General features: G+C 37.8%; 2 protein-coding genes across 3 annotated transcripts; one reads left to right on the top strand and one right to left on the bottom strand.

The window, feature by feature from the left end:
• Positions 1 to 434: 434 nt before the first annotated feature.
• On the top strand, positions 435 to 6,334 carry LOC103656594 (olfactory receptor 11G2-like). 2 transcript variants are annotated; one of them, XM_040638690.1, is made up of 2 exons: positions 435 to 1,355; positions 6,329 to 6,334. In XM_040638690.1, exons 1-2 carry the CDS (start codon positions 435 to 437, stop codon positions 6,332 to 6,334), a joined length of 927 nt encoding a protein of 308 aa, XP_040494624.1. The 2 variants fall into 2 exon arrangements, with proteins under 2 accessions (XP_040494624.1, XP_008682230.1); XM_008684008.1 differs by lacking the exon at positions 6,329 to 6,334 and having other exon boundaries at positions 435 to 1,403.
• Positions 6,335 to 10,298: 3,964 nt separating this feature from the next.
• On the bottom strand, positions 10,299 to 11,436 carry LOC103656593 (olfactory receptor 11G2-like). Its single transcript, XM_008684007.2, has one exon. It carries the CDS (start codon positions 11,408 to 11,410, stop codon positions 10,442 to 10,444), a length of 969 nt encoding a protein of 322 aa, XP_008682229.2. The 5' UTR covers positions 11,411 to 11,436; the 3' UTR covers positions 10,299 to 10,441.
• Positions 11,437 to 11,818: the final 382 nt, after the last annotated feature.

Here is an 11,818-nt window from a genome sequence, read left to right as displayed (position 1 = left end):
ATATTTGAACTTTGATTTGCCTTAATATTTTCCAAAATACTATACAAAATTTTCTTTTCAGCAAGAAGAAATCAGGTATATAAATATATGAGTGTGTATATTATGAAACTATATATCAAAATAGAATTAACTTAAATGCAAATGGAGAAAAACGGTTTGGACTTGGTTACATGATGCCAGTGAAACTGACACTGTGAAAATGAAGACTGAGTGGGGGCTGTGGGAGCATACCACGTTCTCCCAGAACACTGACCTCATTGGGCTAAGCTAGATCCTGGGAAGGGAATTATTGAATTCAGAACCATATAGAGCCTTTTTACAAAAGTGCATTAAAGGAGCATATAGGAGTCAGAAGAAATAAAAATAACTTTTAAAGAGACAAAATATGATTAAGATAATGATCCTTATGGCTCATTCCTTCATAGATTAGGAGAATGAATATCTCGGAAACCAACAATATCTCTGGCTCTGTGACTGAGTTCATTCTCCTGGGCTTCCCATGCCGCAGGGAGATCCGGATCCTCCTCTTTGTCATCTTCTCCCTCATCTACCTTCTGACTCTCATGGGGAACACATCCATCATCTGTGCTGTGTGGTCAAGCCAGAAACTCCACACACCCATGTACATCCTCCTGGCCAACTTCTCTTTCCTGGAGATCTGCTATGTCAGTTCTGATGTGCCCAAAATGTTGGCCAACATTATCTCCCAGACCAAGAGCATCTCCTATGCCGGCTGCCTGCTCCAGTTCTACTTCTTCTTCTCCATTTGTGCTGCTGAGGGCTACTTTCTGTCTGCAATGTCCTTTGATCGGTTCCTTGCTATCTGTCGACCTCTGCATTACCCCACCATCATGACTCACCATCTATGTGCCCGATTAGTAGTTTCCTGTTGGGTAGGTGGCTTTCTATCCATACTGATACCTGCAATTCTTATGACCCAGGTGCCCTTCTGTGGCCCTAACATCATTGACCATTTTTTCTGTGACCTGGGACCACTGCTGGCTCTGTCCTGTACTCCAGTTCCCAAGACTACTCTAACTTGTGCTACTGTAAGCTCTCTTATTATCTTCATCACCTTCCTTTACATCCTTGGGTCCTATACCTTAGTTTTGCGTGCCGTCCTTCGGGTCCCAGCTGGCTCAGGTAGGAACAAAGCTTTTTCTACATGTGCCTCTCATTTCTTGGTGGTTTCCCTGTTCTATGGCTCAGTCATGGTGATGTATGTGAGTCCAGGCTCCAGGAGCCATCCTGGGACACAGAAATTTGTGACCTTGTTTTACTGCATGGCAACCCCATTCTTTAATCCTCTGATTTACAGCCTTCGGAACAAAGATATGAAAGATGCACTCAAGAAAGTCCTGGGAGCACCATCAAAAGAAATTTCTAAAAATACAGAGAAATAAGTTGTCCTATCATTCTCTCAGGAATACCGAATTTCTCTCACTAGAGGGGAAAAAAAAATCTTCTGGGCACATCTGAGTGTTTAATTCCTTACTCTCGTGAAAGTGTGACTCATTACACATGAAGAACCCTCATCCTGTCTATTTTTTGTGTTTCAAATTTATCACTATTTTTTCTTTTCCAACTATTGATTTTTCTATAATGAAATATACTATCTACTCATTGCACTAACAAAAATTCAATTGCTTTATTTATAAGATCAAGGACCCAGTATCTGTCACTGAAACAGTAGTGTTTTTCACTTGTGTTTCCTTTACTACCAAGCATTGGTAAAATGTCCAGGGTGTGCAGCAAACGAAAACAGGAAATGATATGGATGCTTCTTACAGAAAATTCTTAGTCCAATTTTGAAGAGGATACATAGAAAGGCATGCACACGTTCACATATGCCAAATCATTAAGTATTCCTTACCCAGACCTGGGTTTCAGCACCTTCTAAGCTTTGAGTAGAGGAACATTTACTGTTGCAGAAAATAGGCATGAGAAACCAGGGAATAAACTGTCAAACAAAGGATGGGATACTTACAGGCAATCAGCATTTATTATAAATTTTTTGACTTGGCCTGATAATCTGCCTCTACTTGGAAATATTCATATTTTAGACCGGGGCACAAAATTTCCTTTTCTGGGGGAAGGGCTGGTTTGTGAAGTCGTCTCCTACATGTTGGGAAAAAAAAGCTAATGATTTGACTGACAACATCCAACCCGGACCAGACCTCAATTTAGTTTTCTATGTAAAAATAGATATCTTAAAGTCTTCCTCCAAGTTATTTTGGCTTTGGGGGTATTTTCTGTAATAGAATATGCTAAATGACAAGGCTTCCTAGACCACCGGAGGAAAATTCAGGACAACCTACAATACTGAAGAATCAGTTTCGCCTTGTCCTCGGCAGATTACTGGGACTGCACCTACCAGGGGTAACTCTACGCTTACATAATCATAACAGGGTTCTTACTTGTATACAACAGAAGCTGACTGTGGCTGATTAAGCATGACAATGGAAAAGATTTATTGATAGGATATCAGGAATTTCACAGAATCAATGAAAGGTAAAAAACCAGAGTTGAGGCTCAGATTCAATGACCAATGTACAAATTATTCTGCAGAACTGGTCTGATGAAAAATCGCCATCACTAGAGCCACACCTGCTGCCATGGGCCAGCAGATGCCAGAGTTTCAACCACTGTCAATTCTGTGCTAGGAGCTTGTCTTTCCTGCAATAGCTGCACTACCTGCTTCATTGCTATTTTTAATGCCAATGTTTCAACATTGCTGCCCTCCACCCCATTTCCACTTCTTGAATCACTAGCCCCCGAATCAAAATCTGGTGTAGCTGTATCTGCTTGGTGGAACCAAGAGTACATCCCTGTGCTGTAGCTACGAGAAAAGCTAGACGAGTTAATACCTGGCAATAAAAAAAAATCCAATTATGCAAAGATAAGCTCCAAGCTTGCTAATATTGGGATTCTCCCAGCCATAAAAAAGGACTGAGATCCTAGGCAGCCAAAACAAAAGAAAAACGCCAACTCTAACAACCCATTTATTTGGACTCCCTATCATATCCCTGGGCCATGTTCCCTCTAGAAGTTACACAAGCTAGGACTTAACTAAATGATCCATATTAATAACAGTGAAGTAGAAGCAGGATGAGAAAGGGGAAATAGACTTCCCTATGGGTAGCTGAGGGCTTATCTATCTCATGATGAGTGCTGGTAGAACATACTCTGATTCTGATAAGTTATTGCTGCATTATCTGCAATTCTGAGAATCAGAAGTTCAACTAAAGGGGAAAAAATCATCCACCTTCTAGGAAAGACTCATTAGCTGCAGTCAAATTTAATGCTGCCCACTCACCCTTCTTAGAACTGGTGGAGAGTGGATAAGAAAGATTCTTCACTTACTCTTTTACTCTGAGTCATATTTTTTTTTTTTTTTTGGCCTGGGAGTAAATGAACCACAATTAACCAAATAAATGAGATTTTTATCTCAGTGTCTGAAAAAGATATTCACATTTTAAAATTAAACATTTTTTTTGTTTTGGTCTAAATGTTATATACATAGAATTTTCAATAACCAGGGCTTGCTTAACTACATTGAGATAAATAATATTCTACATTCTCTAGATTCTTTTTAATTATGCAAGTAATACATTTTACAATTTCATTGTAAAAGACCAAATAGGAAAAAATAATGAAAATCCTCATATCTCCATACTTCCACATACCTGTCTCTTTAGCAATGTGTTCAGTTTGGGTGGGTATATTTCTAGGCCTTTTTCTGTGTGTTTATATACAAAAATATAAATTCTGTATTTTGAATGGCTATATAAATTGGATTATACTTGAAGATTGCTCTATGACTGCCTGGCCCTCACACCACCCCCTACTTTCATCTAAATGTCTGAGAAGGAAATTTCATCCAGCTTCTGAGGGAGCTTCTGACTACTGGTCTGGAACACATTAGGACACTGAAGCTGAAGATACAATTCTCCAGGAAAGACTCATTTCTAAGATGTAGTTCATGGATGTGCGAGAACACTACTTCCATGACATAGTGTACTCAGGAGATTCCTCTGCCACCAAATCAGGATTAAAATGAGGAAAACCTGTGAATATCAGGGTGCAGGTGCCCCTTTGAATCTGTATTTTTGTATCCTTTGGGTAAATACCTAGTAGGGCAATTGCAATTGTTCTATTTTTAACTTTTTGAGGAGCCTCCATACTGTTTTCCAGAAAGGCTACAACAACTGGTCACATTTCAAGTGATCAGTAGCCACATGACAGTCATAGCTATTGTGTTGGATAGTGCAGGTATAGTTTGAGAAGTCTGAGGACTAAATATAGAACTTAAAAATGTTGAGGTTAAACAAATAACTGAAATGTCTTTGTTTTTTCAGAATATAGTTTCTCTGTCTAGAGGGGATAAGTATTATTATTCAAATTTAATCATACCAAGGAATTACTAAATTCTACTCCTGAAACCAATATTACACTATATATTAACTAACTAGAATTTAAATAAAAATTTGAAGAAACAAAAAGAAATGTGACCAGTTCTAATTGAGAAGTGTGCTAAGTGTAAAATTACATACTGATTTTGAAGGCTTAGTATAATAAAAGAATGTAAATATCTCATTAATAATGTTTATGTTGAGTACATGTTGAAATAATACTATTTTAGATAAACTGAGTCAAATAAAATATATTACTAAAAGTAATTTCACCTATTTCTTTTTACCATTATTAACATGGCTACTAGAATATTTAAAATTATATATGTGGCTCACATTTGTGGCTCATATTATATCTTATTAGATTATACGGATTAAGACTGATCTCAAAGAATAGCTTTAAATACCATTAATATGTTGATAATTCTCAGGTTTTTATCTCCACTCCCAACCTCATCTCAGACCTCCAGAATTGCATATCCAATGGCCTACCTGCACCTCCACTTGGACACTTACTCATTGATTTTTAAGTGTATACTCCTATCTTTTATTTCAGTGGACCAATATCAGTGCTTGTCTTGACATAGGATAAGAAATTCTGGCTAATGTGCATAATTCAAATGCAGGTTAGTCTTACTCTGTTACAAGACAATAAGTAGATTCCCTGGTATATTTACTAACAACATATATACATTTTTATATTTTAATTCCTTCTAGGTTTTCATATGGAAATAGCTGCCTTCACTGAAAATTTGGGTATTACTAGGCAAATCTAACTTTGTCTATGAGATCAATTTAAATATGGGACACATAATTTAAACATTATAAGAGAGATTTCCATCTTTTAACAAAAAAGGCAGTGGAAAGTAATTAATGTTAGCTCTTTCTTGAGATAAGTTATAAAGCCTGTCATTTCTACCATCTTCTTAATGCCAGTAAAGGTCATTTGTGCTCCAAGGACATATTTTTCAAGATTATCAGAGTAATACACTGGCTTGATATTACTTCCAGAGTAATATCTTACTTCGTATCACACCAAGAAAATGTAAGAGAATTGTGTGAGTCTGACACATCTTCGTTCAACAACCAATGGAGATTTGAATCCAGTCTTGAGCCTGTTATACTTTTCAATAGTATATCTCGAGTATACTTCTAAACCAAAATCTTCTTGCCTTTCTTAATACCCAGCTATTTTCATTTGATTCCTGTCAGCCCTTGTAAGAATGTCCCCACACTCAAATTGTCTTGCTCTTCCAGCTCACCTAAAATGTGAAATAAGCTGAAACAGAAACCCTTTACTTCCTTTGGGGTTCTTCCCAAAATTCAGATTGTTCCCAAACTATACTATTTAAGAGCATCCCCACTCCAAGTATTATCTGTTCCCTTCACCTGGCGCTGTTTGTGTTTGGCTATACAAAATGGAAATACTTTGAAGCAGAAGTGGAGGTATGGGCTTGATCACCGGGGACGATTTGGGCGGTTTGTTGACAAATAAATTAATTAAAAGAAATATGGTAGCTAATTCTGAATACTTCTTTCTCTATATCTTTATTTCTGGCTCCTCATACTAGAACATGAACTTCATGAGAGCTAGATATCATTACTATATATCCTCAATGCCCAGAGGAAATGCCTAACACACAGCAGGAGCTCAATAAATGTTTGTTGAAAGGACTTGTTAATGAAATAAACAATTATTTGATTTCCTACTATAGAAGAAACCATTCCGGGTCAGTGAAAAGGAATGGTATAAACTTATATTCCCTGCTTTCAGGAAACTTACAATATGGCTGTGGAAAGTGAAAAAAAACAACACAATGATGCTGTGTAAATACACCAAAAGACCCAGTCTGATTATGAGTAAACATCGGGCAAAACTCAAAAATGCTATGACTTTAGAAAAGTATTATGATGAGTTATAGTGGGCAACAAAAATTTCAAGGACAGCATGATGGTGCCTAAAAATGGGCAAGTTATTATTAAAACAGTTTAAGCTCAGATTGTAAAACTAAGATTGTACTACATTAAATCGAGGAAAGTGAGTCGACCGTAGTAATTGGGCATATTTTTAATAAGGTTCTAGTTTGAGAGTTAACCAAAAGGAACCTTGAATTACACTCTCAAACCCAAGAATTTGGACATGACTAATCACATGCAGCTTCATACTTTAACAATCTTGTCAAGCACACTTTGACCTTTCTCTCTAGGTGCCACCTCCCACAGGTGGCTGCTCAAATCACTGTCTTCAGACTTTCAGAAGTCCTTTCGTAGTATTGTTCTCTTCTTCAGTGCCACTTGGTTTTTTTGTTTCTTGTTCTCAATGTCTTATCGTCTCCAACTCTTGGTACAATAAGATCATTATAACAGGATAAATAATTTGCTTTCTTTATAATCATCTGTTATTTACTGTTCCCTTTCTATAAAACTCCACAGTTGGCTCAATATTACATTTGACTTTAATTTTCTTGATTTGCTTTGTGAAACTTTGAGTTACTTATGCTGTTTTTAAGGCCAAGTTTTCTTTTTGGTGACCCTAAGCTAATGGCTGCTTTTGGGTATTTCTATTTGCTGAGACAATGGTTTTTCAAGCTTTTTGGCCACAACCACAGAGAGACAAATTCATCAAAATTGTGACCATTTACATTCATATACAACTGAAACAGAAGTTTCTTAAAACAACACCATCCTTATCACAAACCAAGTGCATTTTTAAAGATTTTATTATTTATTTAAAGATGAATAGAGACAATAGCGAGAGAGGGAACACAAGCCGGGGAGTGGGAGGAAGAAGCTTGGAGAGCAAGCGAAGAGCCTGATGTGCGGGGCTGATCCCATAGCAGCTGGGATCACGCCCTGAGCGAGGAAGACGGGCGCTTAACATTCTTGCACCCGAGCCCCACAAATAATGCATTTTTAATAAAATTTTTATTATGTTATGTTGATGCCGCTAGTACATCCCAAGTTTTTTGCTGTAAAGTTCCATGATTCGTACTTGCATATAACATCAGTGCACCATGCAATAGTAACTATACTAATCACCCATCACCAACTATCATTCCCCCATCCCTCTACCTCTAGGCCTGTTTGTTTGAGTCCCATAGTCTCTCATGGTTCATTCCCCCTTCTTTTTACCTCCCCCTTCCTTCCTCCCTTTCTTCTCCTACTGATCTTCCTACTTCTTATGTTCCATAAATGAGTGAAACCATATGATAATTGTCTTTCTCTGCTTGACTTATTTCGCTTAGCATTATCTCCTCCAGTCCCATCCATGTTGCTGCAAATGTTGTGAAACCGTTCTTTTTGATGGCTGAGTAATATTCCATTGTATATATGGACCAAGTTGGTACAGCCACTTTGGAAAACAGTGTGGATGTCCCTTAAAAAATTAAAAATTGAGCTACCCTATGATCCAGCCATTGCACTACTGGGGATTTACCCCAAAGATACAGATATAGTGAAGAGAGGGGCCATACGCACCCCAATGTTCATAGCAGCATTGTCCACAATAGCCAAATTGTGGAAGGAGCCAAGATGCCCTTCTACAGATGACTGGATTAACAAATAATGCATTTCTAGCCTACTTTATCCCATTCCATTTCTACGGACACATTTCATAAAGCCTCAAAATGAATAACTGCTGGGGTGATTCATTGCCTCTAGATAGACTGACAGTATCTGTGGTCTCTATGATCAACAGACACCTTTCTAATCAGACTGAAAATTATTATTTATATATTCTTTGCAGGAGGATGGTTAAATTAGTTAGTGATGCCATTTGGAAAACTGTGTTCACAGAAAACTAGGACTCAAAACAGTTTTTTCTCTTTAGTCTTTTCTCTTCCATGTTTTCCCGTTTTCCTCACCATTGAACTCATAAGTGTCTTCTTATGGTCAAATGCTATTTGCTCAATATTATTATGATCATCAGAAAAGCTCATTATTATTCAAATTTAATTGTAATTTGTTTACCAAAATATTCATTATAATCAACAAAAATTGATTTCAAGTGCTTAGTCAACGAACAGTTCTATCTTATTCACCTCCCGTCAGATTTATAAATGTAGTAGCTTCTGGAAAGTTTGTGTGCTTTTCTTCCTTAGCTTTTTCATTCTTTTCAAAGGTCAATGGTTTCAGTTGTTGAGTGTCATTAAGTCTAAGATGATTAGAGAAACACTCCAGATCCCTCTTATGGCAGGGACTGCTGTTGCCCACCCAAAGTGTATCCACCTTTTCCTTAGTCCAGGAAACCTGATTCGTTCAGAGTAAGAATGAATCCTGCTAAAAACATTCACTTCTTCAGCCTCTTTGCAGCTAGTATGGTCATATGACATAGTTCTTGCCAATGAGGACTGGGGTTTCTGGGGAGGCTTTTGCTTTCCTGGAAGTTGAAATAGCAGTTTCAAGTTCCTCTAACCTGGAATGGGGAAATGCCTGGATGTTTAGCAGCCATCTTGTAACCATGAGTAACAAATATGAGAATGAGGATTTATAAGCACTGATCCAACACAGAGCAGTATATAAATAATGTGTGCGTGTGTGTGTGTACACATATGTGTTTGAAACTTTATTTTTTAGAGCAGTTGTCTTAGGTTCACAGCAATTTCCCATATGCGCCCTAACTCCACACATGCATTGCCTTTCCTATTATCAACGTCCCCCACCAGAGTGATACATTTGTTATAAGTGATGAACCCACATTGACACACAATCACCCAGAGTTCATAGTTTACATTAGGGTTCACTCTTGGTGTTGTCCATTCTATGGGTTTGAACAAATCTATAATGACATGTATCCACCAAACAAAACAAAATAAAAAAGAAATTGGGATATATCCCCAAAAATCTGTGTAAGTAGAGAGGAGATTAGGATTGATGGACTTATGGAAAGGAGGGTTAGGTTTCCCTTTACAGGTACGGAGTGCTAGGACCTGGACAAAAATGATCAGTGAAGATGACAAAGGATCACAGGGAAGATGCCACAGAATTTAATGACAATAGGATTGTTAAAATCTTAGGTTCAGGTTGTAGATCAGTGGAGCCATTGGCAAATAAGTACAGCTAGAGCTAATTTAAAAGGAGGTCATCAAATTTAGGATCAAACATTTGAATCGAAGTAGATTTTCATGAAAAAAATATCCAGCAGAAGGTTGCAGTTATTTGACTAGGATTGAAGTAAAGCCAGTATTGGCGTTATCCTAGGAGAAAGTTTTAGCCCAAGGTCTCCTCATGAGGTGCAATACTTTAAGTTAAATGACTACTCCAGAAAAAAAGAAATTAGAGAATAAAAATCACCTCTGGATAATATTTATCCAGAATTTTACAGAGAACTATGAATGTAAGTGAACCCTAGACCTGGACAGTAGTGATCTCACAAAGTCTATAGCTCTTTGGCCTATGTGGAGTATTAAGTAACTTATGTGTATCTGCATATGGAGGATTAGACCTACCTCCTAAAGTGAAAGCATTGGCAAAATGTGAGAGTCAATCAAGTCAATATAACCTTACTAGGTACCCTAGTTGGTGTCCAAAACCATACTTGGAATTATGGAATATACCAAAGCAGTGCTTTAAAATTGTCACTGATGTTGAAGGTTTTTAAAAAAAAAAAAACTATGTGTAATTATTGGTTAATTATGCACGTATTTGCAACACATTCAACATTTGCTATGCTCCAAAAAAATAAAAACAAACCAAAAAAACTGGCTCTGATGAAAGCAGAATTTGAAAATTTTGAAATGCATCAAGTAGTTTGTAATGAAAACCAAAAGATAAACTAGAAACTGAGTCATAAAGAAATACATGAAACTCTTACTAAGTTGTATTTCAAAATAAAGTCTATCTAAAGTACAGACATATCTGGAACATAGCAGCAACAACTTCCTACAATTCAAATCATGAGTGTGATGAATTTTTAAAAATCATCTTCCCAATATATGAAGATAAAATCAAATGAAGGGAAAAAAAGCATAGTCTCATTTGTTTTGTTATGTTCCACTCTCCTAAAACATTAATGATGCAGTATATTAAATTCAACTTTTGAATCCTTTAGACATTTCCCAAAATAACACATTCATAATTTTCTTCAATGCCTCCTTCATATCTTTATTTCGGAAGTTGTAAATCGGGGGATTAAAGAATGGGGTTGCCAAAGCATAGAACAAGGTCACAAACTTGTGCATCCCAGGATAGTCCACAGAACCTGGGCTAACATACATCACCATGACTGAGCCATAGAACAGACGTACCACAGCAAGGTGGGAGGCACAAGTAGAGAAAGCCTTATGCCTTCCTGAGCCTGGGGGTATTTCCAGCACCACACTCAGGACACAGATGTAAGTGCCAAGGATGTATGGGAAGGTGAGAAAGATGATGAGAGAGCTAATGATACCACAGATCAGAGTAATTCCAGATACTGAAGCACAGGACAATGCCAGCAAAGGTGCAAGATCACAGAGAAAATGGTCGATGGTGTTTGGACCACAGAAAGGCACCTGAGATATTAGAGTCAAAGGAGTCAGTAACCAGAGAAAGCCCCCCGCCCAGCAGAAGACCACTAACCAAGCACATAGGGGGTAGGTCATAATGGTGGAATAGTGCAAAGGTCTACAAATGGCAAGAAATCGATCAAAAGACATCACTGACAGAAATAAGCCCTCAGCAGCACACATGGAGAAGAAGAAGTAGAACTGGAGCAGGCAGCGGGCATAGGAGATGCTCTTGGTCTGGGAGATAATGTTGGCCAACATTTTGGGCACATCAGAACTGACATAGCAGATCTCCAGGAAAGAGAAGTTGGCCAGGAGGATGTACATGGGTGTGTGGAGTTTCCGGCTTGACCACACAGCACAGGTGATGGATGTGTTCCCCATGAGAGTCAGAAGGTAGATGAGGGAGAAGATGACAAAGAGGAGGACCTGGATGTCTCTGCGACAGGGAAATCCCAAGAGGATGAACTCACTCCCAGACTCAGACATGTTAGTAGTCTCCAAGGTCCTCATTAGTCTGACCTGTGGAAGTGACAGAGACAGTAGGAACCACAGAAATATTTACACTATTTTTCTTCTTCCTGGTAAAGCGATACATGTTTATTTTCCTCAATTCAGGCTTGTGATATTACTATCTTCCCTTTGGAAGTGTGAGTTGTTCTTTCCTCTTCATTTCCTTCCTCCCTTATTTATTCAATAAACATTTATTTTGCATATATTCTTGCCAGGCATTCTTCTAAGAGATAGGAAGAAGACGATAAATAAAAACGTAAAGTACCTGTTCTTTGGAACTTATGTCAAATATCTTTTGTTCAAAGCAACTTCAAACAATACATGCATGGCTCCAGAATTTCTACATAAAGGGAGTTTAGGAGCTTCAATCTGATTGGAAGAGAGCTAAGGAGATTTACCTTGGAACCT

Source organism: Ursus maritimus, unplaced genomic scaffold (genome assembly GCF_017311325.1).
Source record: "Ursus maritimus isolate PB19 unplaced genomic scaffold, ASM1731132v1 scaffold_223, whole genome shotgun sequence".
Lineage (NCBI taxonomy): Eukaryota > Metazoa > Chordata > Mammalia > Carnivora > Ursidae > Ursus > Ursus maritimus.
The sequence above is the reverse complement of the archived record's forward strand: the minus strand, read 5'-3'. Positions and strand labels throughout refer to the sequence as shown.